The following is a 15,001-nucleotide window of genomic DNA, read 5'->3' as shown; positions in this document are numbered from 1 at the left end:
AAAACAGGCCCAGTTTGCACATCCTAAAAAGCTATTATTGCCTATTCCAGCCGCGGGTAGCCACCTACGTAGTGTGGCCCTTTGCCATTTTTTCCACGGCAGGGCATATCCGCACGCCGACGATCGCAAAAAAGCAAGGCCCCCTTTTTTGGGGTCCCGGTACCGGCTCCCGAATGGGCATGGACACGGTGGGCTGGAACCCGGTGCATGTCTTGCATTTTGTGTTTGCAAAAAGCAACCGGTCCAACGGTTTTTCTTCTAAGAAGGGCAAATCGAAGCACCCGCTGCATAATCCTGCACCTCCCGCCGACACAACAATGAACCACCACGCATCAGGGCAGCCCTTGGTAGAGTGGGAGGCTATGGGATACGTACGTTTACTCGATGGTGCCTTGCGCCGGGCTGTGGGTTGCTGGGGCAGAGGGTTGCTTGAACTTTTTGGAGGGGGGGCATCTGGCCAGGCAGGGGGGGCGGCGTACCTGGTACACTTGAGGCGCAGGACGCAGACACAGACCCACTGGCGATGATGGGCGGAGGAGGGAAAAAAAAAAGACTCATGTGTGTAACTTGCTAGACCGACTCACCTTATTCACCACTGCCAGACGACACCGCATACTAGACCACACACCGCATGCTAGACCACACACACAACATGCTAGACCATACACACACACGACTTGCTAGACCACACGACATGCTAGACCACACAAGATACTAAACCACATACTAGACCATAGATACACACTCCCTTAAACTAGTCCAGTAGTACTAGACCACAAAACATAACTTTCTAGTACTTCATGGGCGCATGGCCCATGTCATAGGAACCGCAACGATCGTTCCAGACTGCAAGTAGAACTATTCATAGGTAGGTACTACCGTACCTATGATCTTGCCTATTTGAGCATGCGATACGGCAGGGGGGAAAAAGAGATCGTAGTTGCCAAGTGCGGCGGGCTCTCTGTCCTGCCTAGTGGTATATATATACCTCATATATCGATTCCCAAGCATGCCTCAATAGTATCCATAAGTGGTAATTGAGCCCCTTTTTATGCGCGCCCCTTCAAGAATGGCAAAGAAGACGCCCCGTATTCCATGTGATATCACGCATATCCGCTGGGACAGCCAGCCCCCCCGACCCATGGCACCAATATTGCAGAGCGAGCCCTCCGCGCAGCGGAGCCCCGGGGGTCTGGGGGCTGGCCCCCAGGGTAAGTCGCGAAGTCGCGGTGGCGGCCCACGCACTACGCTGCGACAGCGTATAACTAAGCACGGAGGAAATTTTTTTATTTTCTCTTCCGGAGTTCCGAAACACCGGTGGGCCGGGTGGCCGGGAAGAGCACACAGCCTGCGATATACGCGCAGCAGCAGCACCACCACCGCATCAAAACAACCCCCCCTCCCCCTTTTTATTTCCACCATCAACCCATCAAGGCAGGCCCTTTTGAAGAAAAACATCGGCAGAGTAGCTGAGTAGAGTCGTGTTCTCTCTGCGCTAGGAACTAGATAGAATCGTAATTTTTCGCATAGCTGTTGAAAGCTAGGTAAACATACCCTCCCCACGGGGCTGTGAAAAAAAGACAAAGGGCCTACCCTAAATTAGTAGAGAGAATGCTGTGGGCCAGACGAATCCAGGCGCGGTTCTTGCAGGACGCGACGCCCGGCGCCACCATTGGACGACTCGAGTCGTCGTGGGACGTTCGCATCACGATAGAACGGGCCCGGAAACACCAGTGGTCTCTGTGGGACCTCCAGTACGCCATTATGGTGCCCAGTTTCCTGTTCTGCCTGTGTATCATACCCGAGCCGGCGCCTATTATCCGGGTGCTGGCCGTCCTCGTGATTACCCTGCTGTGTCTAGTCCCAATCACGGGACAGTTCTTCTTCCGGTTCCTACCCATTGGGAACTGGCTCTTCTTCTTCTCTGCGAACCGGTTCATCCCTCCAGCATGGCGCCCGTCAATTTACGTCCGCGTGCTGCCGGCTCTTGAGACAATCCTGTACGGTGGTGACCTGAGCGACGTGCTCGCGTCGTTCACGCATCCGGCACTCGACATTCTCGCGTGGATCCCCTACGGCCTCGTCCACTACGGAGCGCCATTTGTCGTGGCGGCTATCCTGTTTGTGTTTGGTCCGCCCAAGACGGTGCCCGTGTTTGCGTTCGCCTTTGGCTGGGTCGCATGGATCGCTGTGTTCATCCAGATTGTGTTCCCGACCGCTCCGCCATGGTACCAGCGGCTCAACGGCCTGTCGCCTGCCAACTACGGCATGCCCGGCTCTCCCGGCGGCCTCGAGCGCATTGACAAAATCCTGGGGCTCCACCTCTACTCGGACGCGTTTGGCGCGTCGCCGTTGGTGTTTGGCGCGTTCCCGTCGCTGCACTCGGGCTTTGCAGTGCTCCAGGTGCTCTTCCTGTCCCACATCTTCCCGCGCTACAAGCCTTTCCTGTTTGGCTACATTTTCTGGATCTGGTGGTCCACCATGTACCTGACACACCACTACTTTGTCGACCTCATTGGCGGCGCAGTGCTCTCGTTCTCCATGTTCTACCTATGCAAGCTGACGATCCTGCCGCGCCTCCAGTCCGACAAGTTCGCGCGCTGGTCCTATGATTACATTGAGACGGGCGTGCCCCAGCCCTCCAAGCTTCGCAAGTCGTTTGAGCTGTCCTATGACGGTTCCGGCGCCGATAAGGAGTACGAAGAGATACCCATGGAGGACGAGGAAACCATGGTCGGCGTGTCTGCTCCAGTAGCCCGCACTACGTCCCCGGCCATGTACGAGCTGCCACCCATTCAAACCAACTTTGATTCCGTCCGCGAGAAACCTCTCGACTATTATACCCACCATAAAACTTCCTCCTACCATTTGTACGACGCAGACCTGCGTTCCACCAGTGCATCTTCGCCCAATGGCATCGCCGCAGCAGCCTCGCGAAGCCATCCGGTGAGCCCCACCTTCAGCTCCAAGCCCCGCGCAGGCACCCCGGACTCGTTTGTCCTGCGCACTATGAGCCCCAAGAGCGACGAAGACCGACCCAAGCTTGCATAACACAAAAAAAAACACGCGACCCACGAGATAGACGATTTTTGAACTTACTACGACCTAATAATGCTTAATGTGTAATGAGATAGATTTTTTAATTAATTTTTCGACACTCTAGACCCTGGGGGGCTAGCCCCCCAGACCCCCCTTTTAGCTGGAGGCTCTGCCTCCAGACCTCCGATCGGAAACTCATGCTATTGAAGGTGTGTCAATTGCTCACCTCCGCGCAGCGGAGCTACCAGGGGGGGGGGGTTTGGGGGAAGGGTCCCCCCATAATATCACCCACGGTCTAGTGCCTCACATAGGCTATTGTGAAATACTGGGGGGCTAGCCCCCCAGACCCCCCTTAGCTCCGCTTCGCGGAGGAGTCAGTTAGTCTATTCAATTACTTGGAACTGCATGGTAGGATACAATTGCTAAACTCCGAGCAGGCAGGTTGGAGAGGGAAGGATTCTCCCATAAAGTATACCACCACTATCTATCCAATATGAGTATCAGGGGGGGTCTCCGATGTTAGTTAGTTAGTTCGCTCGACGACCTGGTTTACCACGGTTTCCAGGTCCGGGTAGGCAGTTTTGATCTCGTTGGCAACGGCGTTTCTGTATTCCTTCATCGCATCTTGTTTGCCCTTGACATACTGGTTCTGCTTCGCCAGGAGCTCTACAAACTCTCGCGTGTATACATCCGGGTTCCGCCCATTTTCAATGTATTCTACAACATCAAGTGGAACTTGGTGAGGCAGCTCGGACGTGGAAACGTTGAGAGCCTCCATTTCCTCTACTAGCGTGCGCACTCGGCTGAGCAGGCCCTCCTTGCTTTCTGGAGTGCCCTGGAAGTCGTGGATCATGATCCCGAGTTCAATCTCCGTCTCAATGATCTGGCGCAGCTGCGCCTTCATCTTTTCTAACCCATCCATTCTTTACCCACGCTTTACAGGTTCTTCGGTGATACAAATCTTTACAGGTTCCACGTCAAATAATAGAGCCCAACGGATTCGAACTTCAAAGATTGGAAAGGACTTCACGGACCAAAATTTCACAGCTCCAAAAGATTTCGAGTGAACTCAACAGGACCAACTGACTTGGAATTTGACCGAGTTTAGCAGCCGTGAAATTCAAAAGAGTTGGAGGTGAATTTCAAAAGCTGAAATTCAAGAGTTGGAGGTGAAGTTCAAGACTTGGACTTGAATCGACGTTTTTAGCAGAGCTGGACTTCGACAAGCTCAACAGACTTTGAAATCGACAGTCTATCGGATAAACGCAAACGGCAATAACCGGAGAGCAAACCAATCGCGATGGAGGGTTGGGATTTTTTCGCCCAACCCGATCCCATCCTTCCGTTCCCCAGTTGGTCAAGCATGTCTGGAGAAGATGTCCTAACCTTGGAGAACGAGCTCGGCGAGACCGAGCATATCCCCCTAGAGCTGACGTGGGGACAGCGGTCGCTACTGCGCTTCTCAGACGACAACATCAATGCATTTGCCGGCGCCATCGCCGGTGTCACGAGCGGCATCGCCGTGTGCCCGCTGGACGTGGCCAAGACGAAGCTCCAGGCCCAGGGTGGGCTCGCAAACACAGCCGGCCTGCTCACCAAGTACTCGGGCATGATTGGTACGGTGCGCACGATCCATGCCGAAGACGGCGTCCGTGGACTCTACCGCGGGCTGGCGCCCATTATCATTGGTTACATCCCGACCTGGACTGTCTACTTCTTGCTCTATGAGAAGTCCAAGACGTACCTGTCGGATACAGGCATTTTCCAGCAGCATCCGTTCATGGCGCACATTTTGTCGGCGCTGATGGCGGGAGGTACGTCGACGATGGTGACGAACCCGATCTGGGTCGTCAAGACGCGGCTCATGTCCCAGTCCAAGCTGTCTCCGTGGCAGTACAAGTCTACGTGGGACGCCATTCGCACCATGTACAGGACAGAAGGGGTGCGCGTGTTCTACTCCGGCCTGGGGCCGGCGTTGCTGGGGCTCAGCCATGTTGCTGTGCAGTTTCCGCTTTATGAGAAGCTCAAGGTGCACTTCACGACGCCGCGCTATAACCCTAACAACCTCTATGCATCCGCTGAAGAAGATCCGGAGATCAACGATTACATGGTCGAGGAGTCGCAGATGGTTAACAACATTGGCATTCTGGCGGCGTCGGGGCTTTCTAAAGTGGCCGCCTCGACAATCACGTACCCGCACGAGGTCATTCGGACTCGGAACCAGATCCAATCGGGCGATGGACCCACCCACCGCAAGTACCGCGGTATTGTGCGGACCGCCCAGCTCATCTTTAGAGAGGAGGGCTGGCGGGCGTTTTACGCCGGGCTCGGGACCAACATGTTTAGAGCCGTTCCGTCCTCGGCGGTGACGCTTTTCACCTATGAGCTGATATCGCGCCGCCTGAGAGAGAGCAGGGACCATATTCGGATGAGGCTCGAGGAGCCATTTTGATTACGATGAGACGACCAATGACACGATCACGATTATAGATGCTCTGTCATCCTAGAAGTTTGCATGTATATGACTAATGATAGACTTTCACGAAACCCTTCCCAATGCCCTGTTCTTGTGTGAGATATCTCATTATCTTAAGAATCGTCTTCACTGCACAATTGGGTCAACTACCAAAGCGGTATATGATGTAATTATGCTAGCAATGGGCTTGTTTTCGAGGGCCAGCCCTCGAGCTCCCGTAGCTGGGGGCCAGCCCCCAGACCCCCGTATCTTCTGCTAGGCTATGATGCCCTGTTAACCGTGTAACAAATCTTTGCGTTACACCGAACCACACTCCCAATTTGACCTAGCAACGTGTAACAAATACGCCGTTACCGCGAAGCGGAGCCCTTATACTGGTAGAGTGTATCCAGCATCAATTCAACCAACGGGTCAGTATCCTGCTATAAGTAGTGCATATATTTACAATTGATACTCTAACCATAACGTTAGTTAAAACGAGTTTCCATTGATTTAGCCTTTCCTCCGCGAAGCGGAGCAAAGGGGGGTCTGGGGGGCTAGCCCCCCAGTAGCCGTGCTACCCAACTAGGTGTGAGAGATAACAGACTTCACCGTTACTATGCAGTTATGTACTATTACAATTCATGTGTATCTAGGCATTCTATTAGTTATGATTAGTCGTGTACAATTGATCTACGTTTTTTTGTTTAATTGATTCAGCCGTTGTGGAATATCATGTCAATGCTGCAAAGATCTTATCGAGGTTCATAACAATTGTCATATCATAATTGAGAATGTGACCCAGTTATTCGCCGCCCAATTGAAGATGATCAATTGAACGAGCCAGCCTACCTGGTACAGTGAATTCGACGAGACCTACTACATACAGCAAACTGGAAAAATGACGACGGACGATGACTAAGATAGGTCGCCGCGTGCGGCTCACAGGGTTGTCTCCCAACGGGCGAAAAATGCAATCGAATTTGATCTCTTCCCACGACAGAACCCCATCACTATCAAAAAAAGAATTAGAGTCGGGTAAAAAAGGATGAGTGAAGAACAGAAAGCTGTCGAGGCGGTTCCTCAGGACGCGCCAGTTGCCGAAAACACTGCCGATAAGGACGAATCGATGGGAAACACCGACGAAAAAGAAGCACAGGCTGCAGCCGTCAAGGAACGGCTTAAGCAGCTAGAAGAGGAGGCCAAGATGCTAGAGGACATGCAGAATGAGCTGAACAAGAGCAGCACAGAGCTGGCAGAGTCGAAGGAAGAGGTTGACGCGCGCAGCGTGTACGTGGGCAATGTTGACTACAGCACGACCCCCGAAGAGCTGCAGCAGCATTTCCAGTCGTGCGGCACGATCAACCGGGTGACAATTCTGTGCGATAAGTATACCGGACATCCGCGGGGGTGTGCTTACGTAGAGTTTGCGGAGCCAGCTCTTGTTCCTCACGCTCTCATTTTGAACGAGTCCATGTTCAAGGGGCGTGCGCTCAAGGTCGTGCCAAAGCGGACCAACGTCCCAGGCATGGCCCGCGGCCGAGGCAGAGGTCGAGGTCGGGGCGGCCGTGGGTTCCGGGGCAGAGGCCGTGGCCGTGGCTATTTCCCATATTAATGACGTTTCTCCCCTCAATTGTACGTAATAACCGAAAGCTCAGCAATTATACCCGATTAACCTCCGCGTAGCCCCAGTTACTATGGGACGGGAGTGATTCGAGGGCCAGCCCTCGAGCTCCCGTAGTTGGGGGCTCTGCCCCCAAACCTCCGCGTAGAGGAGCCCTAGGGCGTTTGGGGGGACTGGTCCCCCCAATTGAATTGGAACAAGTCGTAATAGCCCCGTAGTCAATTGATCGAAAGTTAGTATAACGAGCTCCCAAAGAGATCATGCCTTCAATGCACCGGTGGTCATGAAACCCTTTTCGCCCATGGGTTCTCTTCGCCATGATAGGCTCAGTCGAGAAAGCCCCACCGGCTCTTTGTCGCCGTTGCTAGCTCTGAGGACGAATGCCACTTGCCATATGTCTTTGGGTTGTAGCTGGATTGTGCTCGCCGGGAAAGGGTGGACAGTCCATCCATTCGGAGGCAGCAATTCCGTGCCTTCGAGTACCATTGACGCGTCTGAAATGTTTTCTATCTGGGCTTCGATGGTCGCCGATGGGTGATTGGAGTGGGGTTGTTGCAGCTTGGTCTTTACACTCAATCCCGGCGCAGTAGAGAACTGGTAGTGCTTGACAAAGGTGCGCTCTGCCTTGCCAGTGCCGTAGGTGACTTTAACCGACAAAGTGTGCAGCCCCGTCTCCTGGGGCTCGAAGCTGACGATATGCTGCACGCAATTGGTCGTGTCTTTACTGAGAGTAGTGGCCGTCGAGTCCTCGTGGATGATGCTGATGGGCTCTGTCTTGCCATAGGGGCCATTGGGCGGCTGGATCACAGCAGACACCGACAGCTTGACTTCCTCGCCCTTGCTGTATGCGTCCTGCGACAGGCTTATCGACAGCATACAGCTGAACTTCTCACCAACATAAACGGTGCCGAAGCTCTTGGGCAGCGAAAACGTCGTAGCGTTCTCCATGTGCTCCTCGAACTCGGTCACCAGCGGATCCCGAGGGTTGATCCGCGGCCGCGACAGTCTGAGCACTTTAAGTGCTACCTTGTGCTCTTTCCCGGTCTCCATCTACCTTCACTACCTTCGCTTCGCTTGTCGAACTCTCGCGGTATCACTGGTGGTAGTGATGCGTAAGTAAATCTGGGACTGTTGATAGGTATATCCGAGTCCACTACCCCCTTCCCCCCATTGGTACTAGGATGACCGTATTCCCAGCCCTCGAGCTCCCGTAGCTTCGCTTCGCGGAGGAGCCCCTAGTCAATTGATTTAACCTCCGCGAAGCGGAGCCCCCAGGGGGGTTTGGGGGGACTGGTCCCCCCATTATACCACTTGAAGCATTGTAGAGGGCCCCGATCTCCTGTAGCCCGGAGTCCCCCTGTAACTAACTGTAATGATGTAATTGTTCGAGGGCCCTCGAGCTCCCGCAGTTGGGGGCTCTTCCCCCAAGCCCCCTTCGAAAGAACATTATCAACCAGATATCTCCGCGTAGCGGAGCCCCAGGGGGGTTTGGGGGGACTGGTCCCCCCATTATACTGCTTGGAGCATTGCGCATCTAGCTCAGAGATCGCCCCTATGTACTACTGCTGTCGTAATTGTATACGAGAACCAGCCCTCGAACCCCCGTAGCTCCGCCAGTCAATTGGCAGGTTTTGGGCAGCTACGACCCCTGATTAGTGTAACGGGGAGCGGGGTACGTAAATTACAGCACGGGTGTAAGCACATTGTGTACCGGCAGTAGGCGGCACAGGAGATTAACGGAATGTATGACGTTATATTTTCCCAGTCGGGGAGGTTCTCCACGTGGGAGAGTGAAATTGTCAAATTTCACCCGCTGCTCGATCAGGCCACGGTACCCACCACCCCAACCACTCCCCCCCTTTTGATGGCGGTTTTCCCCTCCGGGCCCAGGCGGCACCCCGGGTTGCCGAGGGACGACTTGACGATCAAAGGGAAAAGCTGGGCGCCTTGGGGTTGAAGGGATATGGAAGCGCAAGCCGGTAGAATCCATGTGTGTAATTTTATGTAGCCTAATGCAGCACCGCCGCGTGAGTCGGCGGAGTGTACCATCCAGATACGGCCCGGCCGGGGGTGGTTCAATCGACTGCCAAGGTTAAATGGCGGTTCCCAGTAAATGACATCAAAGTAGCACTGCATACATGGCATTATAGCACATCCCTGTAAATTGGATCTTTTCCCTTCCCCCTCGCCCTCCTTTTCCCAGTAACCCTTTGGTGTACCGTAAATCGGTATCGTAAATCGAATCTCGAGAGGTGTCTTTATATTTCACCCACGTCAGACACAAATCTCCAAATATAGCCCCCCCCGCCGTCCTCCGAGCTGCTTGGTGAGTGTACCAATTAGCATACAGTACAGGGCGACAGTCTGCAGCGACCGCGCTCGTATCCTTCAGCCCACTTAATCGATCGGTCGTCACTTGTTACCTGCGCATATTATAGCTCAAGTTTCGTGTTTTAGGCCAAAACGCGAGGGTGAGATCACGACATTTCCTGCCATTTCTCGAGTAATAATTGAGTTATTATTCCTCTGGCTGCGTTCGCTATTTCCAAGTGTCTCCTTCGTTATCAGCTACCACTTCGATCGCTCATCCTCCCCCCCTTAAATTTCCGGACTCCCCCACCCCCTAGATCGAAATTGGGCGGTATCCAGAGTTTAATTGAAGCTCCCACGACTCTATTGTGGATCTTGAATTTTGGCTTCATCTTTGTTAGGGTTTAGATTTTGACCCACCTATTTTTCCAGTCAGCCAGAGTCTTGTACTAGTCGACCCGTCGAGATCTCGAAATCAGCCAGAGCTCTCTTGTGCTAGTCGATCTACCTACATCTCCAATCAGGCTGTCATCTCCAATCAGTCTGTCAGAGTTCACTACCATTCAGGATTGAGAGAGAGAGAGAGAGAGAAAATCAAGGGTGATGATGCTTACAGCTACCTCGATCCCTGAGGAACACGAGCCCACGACGCCCGGGCCGACCTCGCCGACTGTCGCTAAGCCGCCTACGCCGGCCACTGCGACAGCGAGCCTCTTCACGAGGCTCCAGATCCCCGACCGCCCGCGGCGAAACACCATCTCTGGGTCGAGCGAGTCGCCCTCGCCGGTCCTGGATCAAAGCGACGAATCAACCTCGTCATCGTCATCGTCATCGGTGAGCTCTGTCGAGTGCGCGGGGCGCTCTCGGTCGTACTCATCGCACGATCTCAACTACACTTCGCGGCCTAACCGCGCCAAATCGCCGTCCTTTTCGCTACTCTACCCGGACACCGCTCCGCGAGGCACCTGGCGGCCTCAATTGGACGCGTGGATGAAGAAGAACCACCCGGCGAAGCTCAAGGAGATCGCCCAGACCGCCGCGCCGCCACGGGTGCACCACACTAACAACGCTATTAACGACCCCCTGACGACTGTAACGACCGCCACGACGACGACTAACTCTACTACTAACGCCTCTACTAACACTAACAAGGACTACCATCCTAACCCACCGACCCACGGCCAGCGGCGTGCTTCGTTCCATGAGAACTCGAAGCCATATGCCCGTCCCTTAAATCACCACCACCAGCCTTCGCCGGTCGCCGAGTCGCTCCCGGACTCTGCTCCGAGCTTACCCACTACGCCTCCTCTTTCCCCTGAATTGGCTACTTCACACAGCCATAGCAGCAGCCACAAGTATTCCGACTCGAGACGCCGGTGCATTTCGTGCGGGTCGGATCAGTCGCCGTGCTGGCGACCGTCTTGGTCTCCGACGGCTGGGCAGCTGTGCAATTCGTGTGGACTGCGGTATAAGAAGACGGGCGCCCGGTGCGTCTCGAAGGAGTGTGGGCGGATACCGGCCAAGGGGGAGTGGGTCACGATGAAGCGCAACGCGATTGCGCAGAGCGCGTCGACAGGCAAGCTGCTATACCTGTGTTTGAACTGCGGCGGCCGCGTAGAGGTCAACGAATCGGTCTAGATCATATCACACTTATTATTATTCTTTTGGGCTTCTCTTCGTTATTGATGTATTTATTGTATAGTTATTTACCATTTGACTTGAACTGGGTCTGTCAATTCGTTGTAGCTGCTGTGTTTTCGATGAAATCAGTTACAACGCTATACCAATGAAATTGGGGGGACTGGTCCCCCAAAACCCCCCTGGGGGCTCCGCTACGGAGTTATCTTCGTCCCCTTATCCTTGCATAGTATTGAGCCATACTTTATTTATCGTGCATTCATCTATTATTACATAGCGTCTCCAAAGACAGTTATTGCCAAAGTTCCGCTTCATCTCCACCTATCCTACATCATCCAGCTATTGCATTGGGCCTCTTAAAAAGTTAACATTGACAATACTCAGCTTATCTGGTACATATTTTTGCTTTCACCCACATATTTTGCTGAATCTTCAAAGACTTAACAATGGCAAGATAGCATTCAGCTTTATATCTTCGAAGGATCCGGGACTTCCATCACGCTGTTAGTAAAGACTTACACTTAAGCGATGAAATATATCCCCTGTTATTAATAGGCAGTATTATGTAGTACTAGCGGGAAGCATTATATAGTGATAGCGCCACTGTTGATAAATTAAGCGTAGTTTGATACTGGATCTGATTGACCTGAGTCTAACTCTTCATCCAGTTCGCCAATCTAGCACATTTGAAATCGGCTGACACATCTTAGTACAATGCCATTAACGCATTTTAGACTAAAACTAAAGCTCATAAACTTATGGCGTTGAGGTGTTAGGATATCTATCTCCACCATTGTTGTAGACCCCGGAGCCAATGGTACTCAGAGTTTATATTAAGATACTTTCATAATCTAATATTGAATCCATCGAGGCAATTCTCCCTATTGATAGGAGTGGGTAATATCCAGCCGCATTGACCTTATCTTCTCCCTTAATCTCTACAGATCTAATCTCGGTATCGGATCTCATCTCTCCTCACTACCATAACTCCAGACTATTATACCTACTACTATATACCTATTGAACCTATTGTACCCATTATACCATGTCACCAGCTATACTAAATCTAGTAAACTAATTTGAATAACCAACCCTATAACGGTTGTAACAGTGCTGAGGTAGGTAAAGCAGAAGAGCGGGCACAGCCGTTTGGTGTGGGGTCTCTCCAGTTTTTGGCGATGTGCCTCGGCACAGGCACACTTGCCCTCCGCACCCACCGCAACGACTCAACGACAGCCTTGAAGAAAAATGGCTTCCTGGCTAGAGCGGTACGAGGCGTTCTTGGTTAAGAACTGTGCGCAGATATCGTCCATCGAGTCGAGTCTGCGCACCCTAACATTCATCCTCCCGGGGCGGTTCCAGAACGTGGAGATCGCGACCGAGGGGCTCTACTCGACGCTCCAGGTGCTCGGCCTGTATCATGACAAGATCATAGCCAAAGAGGCCAAGAAGTTGGTGGCAGGTGATGTTACGCTCAAACCGTCGCCGCACCACCGCTATACCGAGTTCTATGTCGAGCGTAAGAAGCTCTACCGCACTCTGGCGCTGACCATCCAGCTGACGCGGTACACAGAGCTGTTGTGGGAGATGGTCGGGCGGTCGCGCAGCGAGAAAGCCCGGTGGAACACCGTACTCGGCATCGAGTCGTTCAAGGCCGTGTTGCGGCTGGCGCTCATGGCGTATTCCCGACGGCCGGTGCTGTCACCGCCTATGCCCGAGCGCGAGGTTGACCCGGCCAAGTTCAACGAGTCGCAAGAAGAGGATCCGTTTGCAGCACTCCAGCCGGTCAAGAAAACCGAGTGGGTGCTGCCTCGGCGCGGTCAGAAGATCAGCTACGTAGACCGGGGTGGCAGCGTCGAGGAGTTCCTCATGGAGCGGGTCCTAACGCCCGAGGACGTTAAGTCGCCCCAGGATCTTGTGCATACTCTCGACAATGTGCGAGTACTGCTTGCTGAAGTGGCGTATATCCTGCGGCCGCTGCTGTATGCTGCGATGATGTATTGGCAGGCCCGCAGGTCGGACCGCGGCAAGAAGGTAAACCGGTGGATCCCATGGGTAATAGGGTTCGTCATTGAGTATGTGGCCCGGCGCCAGATGCTGCGGGCCTACCAGGACAACCTGCCAGGCGGGCTGCGCTCGATGACGAAGTTAGAGGCGGAGGAGCTTCAGAAACGGGGCATGGCCATGTGGTGGTGGACCCTCAGGGGCGCCATGTACGATGGGGTGACGCGGCCGTTTATCAACGGGTTCCTTGCCAAGACGAGCTGGGTACCCGGCATGGGCCTGGTTGGTTCTGTTGTCGAGGACTATCTTTACCTGCTAGACAATTACCACTTTGCATCTTCTAGTCTGTAATGACACAGGCTAACCCATTCATCATTAGAGAATATAGGGCTTGTATTATTAATATTTGTATTGATTCAACGGCTGATCAGCGGTGAGAAATAGTAGATTGAACGGTCAACAATTGTGAGAGATATTAGATTGAACGGCTGATCAACAGTGAGAAATAGTAGATTCAACGATTCAACGGCTGGTCAACAGTGAGAAATAGTATATTGAACGGCTGATCAACAATTGTGAGAAATAGTAGATTCAACGGCTGATCAACAATTATGGGTTCAATTGGCAAGTGCATGTTATATGGAACGCTAACACATGAACTATGGGTTCAATTGGCATGAATACAGGTTGCTGCATGGGGCTGGTTGCTTGTATTGGTGTAATACATCTGTTGTGATGAGAACTGTTGAGTGGCAATGTCGGATACTGGCAATTTGGTCATGGCGACTTAGTGATTAAATGTTGAGAGTGTTAAGGACACTGGTGTTAGTTGTTACCAGGCTTAATAGAGATCAATTGGCAATTCAAAAAACGTATTATTGCAGTGCAACTATTATATAGGATAGTAACTGTCAGTGGTTCTTAAATACTAGAATCAGTTATCGGGCCTATCATACGCCGGTAGTATAACTGTTAAAGTACCGAAGTTACACGGAGATCAATTAACTGTCAGCCCCAAAACTGCCAATAAAAACCAAGCATTAAAAAGTAATAATGTCCGGTCGTCGCTTAGTTAACCGAGTTAGAGAGACAGCTTAAAATGAGAAGGGGATAAGAGTAGTTTTCGTGAAGATGTGGAAACCGATATCATATTGCATGGTTGGTATTACGGTACAGTTAGGAGAGGAAGGGTATAACTTGGCTAGCCTATTATATCCTGCTATATAGGAGAACAAAACAACATAAGAATAGGATATAGACCCCACCTCCCATAATGTTCCCATACTCATAGCTCAAATTTAGTCGACCAGTGATAAAGGAGGACTATCGGGTATATATGAGAACGAAGAGTATCAATTGTATATAGACCAGGAGGGGGGACTTGTTGTTGTTCGGTGAGTTTAAAAGATAATAGTTGCAAATATATGAGGAAGATGAATTGAATTCAGGCCCTGGAAGGAACTTGTTATACTCCATGAGATCCAAGCAGGGATCTATTAAAAAGAACCAAGGGGCCCCGCATTTCCAAACTGCCCCACACACAAAAGATGAAAATTGAGCCCTCCGCGAAGCGGAGACCCCAGGGGGGTTTGGGGGGACTGGTCCCTCCAAGGTCATCCACCAGCAGCCCGCAGTAGCCAGGGGAGCAGGGGTGATGCGGCTTGTGCGGCTCGGAGGGGGGCCCAAGGGAGCATATTTTCGATTACCTAATTGGGCAGGAGTGGGTCGGGGCGCAACCGAGAGCCACCGTGATTGAACAAAGGATATAAGGGCGGTCCATTCCCGGGCGACAAGATTTTTTGCCTTCTTTTTGTTTTCAAACTGCAAAGGCGAAGTCAATTGCACTGGCCAGAGACCATCGAGTAGTAATAACAGCTGCACGCCGTGCATTGAAACGAGACTGCCTGTGCGGCATTGACTAGCGTAGCTTT

General features: G+C 52.4%; 7 protein-coding genes across 7 annotated transcripts; 5 read left to right on the top strand and 2 right to left on the bottom strand.

The window, feature by feature from the left end:
• Positions 1-1,611: 1,611 nt before the first annotated feature.
• On the top strand, positions 1,612-3,051 carry AUR1 (inositol phosphorylceramide synthase; the record flags this gene model as incomplete). The annotated part of the gene is made up of 1 exon (XM_076683487.1): positions 1,612-3,051. One exon carries the CDS (start codon positions 1,612-1,614, stop codon positions 3,049-3,051), a length of 1,440 nt encoding a protein of 479 aa, XP_076542402.1.
• A 511-nt stretch (positions 3,052-3,562) lies between these two features.
• NUT2 (mediator complex subunit NUT2) lies at positions 3,563-3,943 on the bottom strand (the record flags this gene model as incomplete). Its single annotated transcript, XM_076683486.1, has 1 exon — positions 3,563-3,943. The coding sequence occupies one exon, from the start codon at positions 3,941-3,943 to the stop codon at positions 3,563-3,565; it is 381 nt and encodes a 126-aa protein (XP_076542401.1).
• A 396-nt stretch (positions 3,944-4,339) lies between these two features.
• YEA6 (mitochondrial nicotinamide adenine dinucleotide transporter 2) lies at positions 4,340-5,491 on the top strand (the record flags this gene model as incomplete). The annotated part of the gene is made up of 1 exon (XM_076683485.1): positions 4,340-5,491. One exon carries the CDS (start codon positions 4,340-4,342, stop codon positions 5,489-5,491), a length of 1,152 nt encoding a protein of 383 aa, XP_076542400.1.
• Positions 5,492-6,542: 1,051 nt separating this feature from the next.
• On the top strand, positions 6,543-7,109 carry TRVA0_008S03114 (uncharacterized protein; the record flags this gene model as incomplete). The annotated part of the gene is made up of 1 exon (XM_076683484.1): positions 6,543-7,109. The coding sequence occupies one exon, from the start codon at positions 6,543-6,545 to the stop codon at positions 7,107-7,109; it is 567 nt and encodes a 188-aa protein (XP_076542399.1).
• A 267-nt stretch (positions 7,110-7,376) lies between these two features.
• TRVA0_008S03092 (uncharacterized protein) lies at positions 7,377-8,168 on the bottom strand (the record flags this gene model as incomplete). Its single annotated transcript, XM_076683483.1, has 1 exon — positions 7,377-8,168. The coding sequence occupies one exon, from the start codon at positions 8,166-8,168 to the stop codon at positions 7,377-7,379; it is 792 nt and encodes a 263-aa protein (XP_076542398.1).
• Positions 8,169-10,031: 1,863 nt separating this feature from the next.
• ASH1 (DNA-binding transcription repressor ASH1) lies at positions 10,032-11,066 on the top strand (the record flags this gene model as incomplete). Its single annotated transcript, XM_076683482.1, has 1 exon — positions 10,032-11,066. One exon carries the CDS (start codon positions 10,032-10,034, stop codon positions 11,064-11,066), a length of 1,035 nt encoding a protein of 344 aa, XP_076542397.1.
• Positions 11,067-12,314: 1,248 nt separating this feature from the next.
• Positions 12,315-13,421, top strand: TRVA0_008S03048 (peroxisomal membrane protein PEX16; the record flags this gene model as incomplete). Its single annotated transcript, XM_076683481.1, has 1 exon — positions 12,315-13,421. The coding sequence occupies one exon, from the start codon at positions 12,315-12,317 to the stop codon at positions 13,419-13,421; it is 1,107 nt and encodes a 368-aa protein (XP_076542396.1).
• Between the last annotated feature and the right edge of the window lie 1,580 nt (positions 13,422-15,001).

The sequence above is a fragment of the Trichomonascus vanleenenianus genome (genome assembly GCF_965637985.1).
Source record: "Trichomonascus vanleenenianus strain CLIB 3782 genome assembly, contig: TRVA0_008S, whole genome shotgun sequence".
In the NCBI taxonomy this organism is placed as follows: domain Eukaryota; kingdom Fungi; phylum Ascomycota; class Dipodascomycetes; order Dipodascales; family Trichomonascaceae; genus Blastobotrys; species Blastobotrys vanleenenianus.
This window is presented reverse-complemented; position numbering and strand designations above follow the sequence as displayed.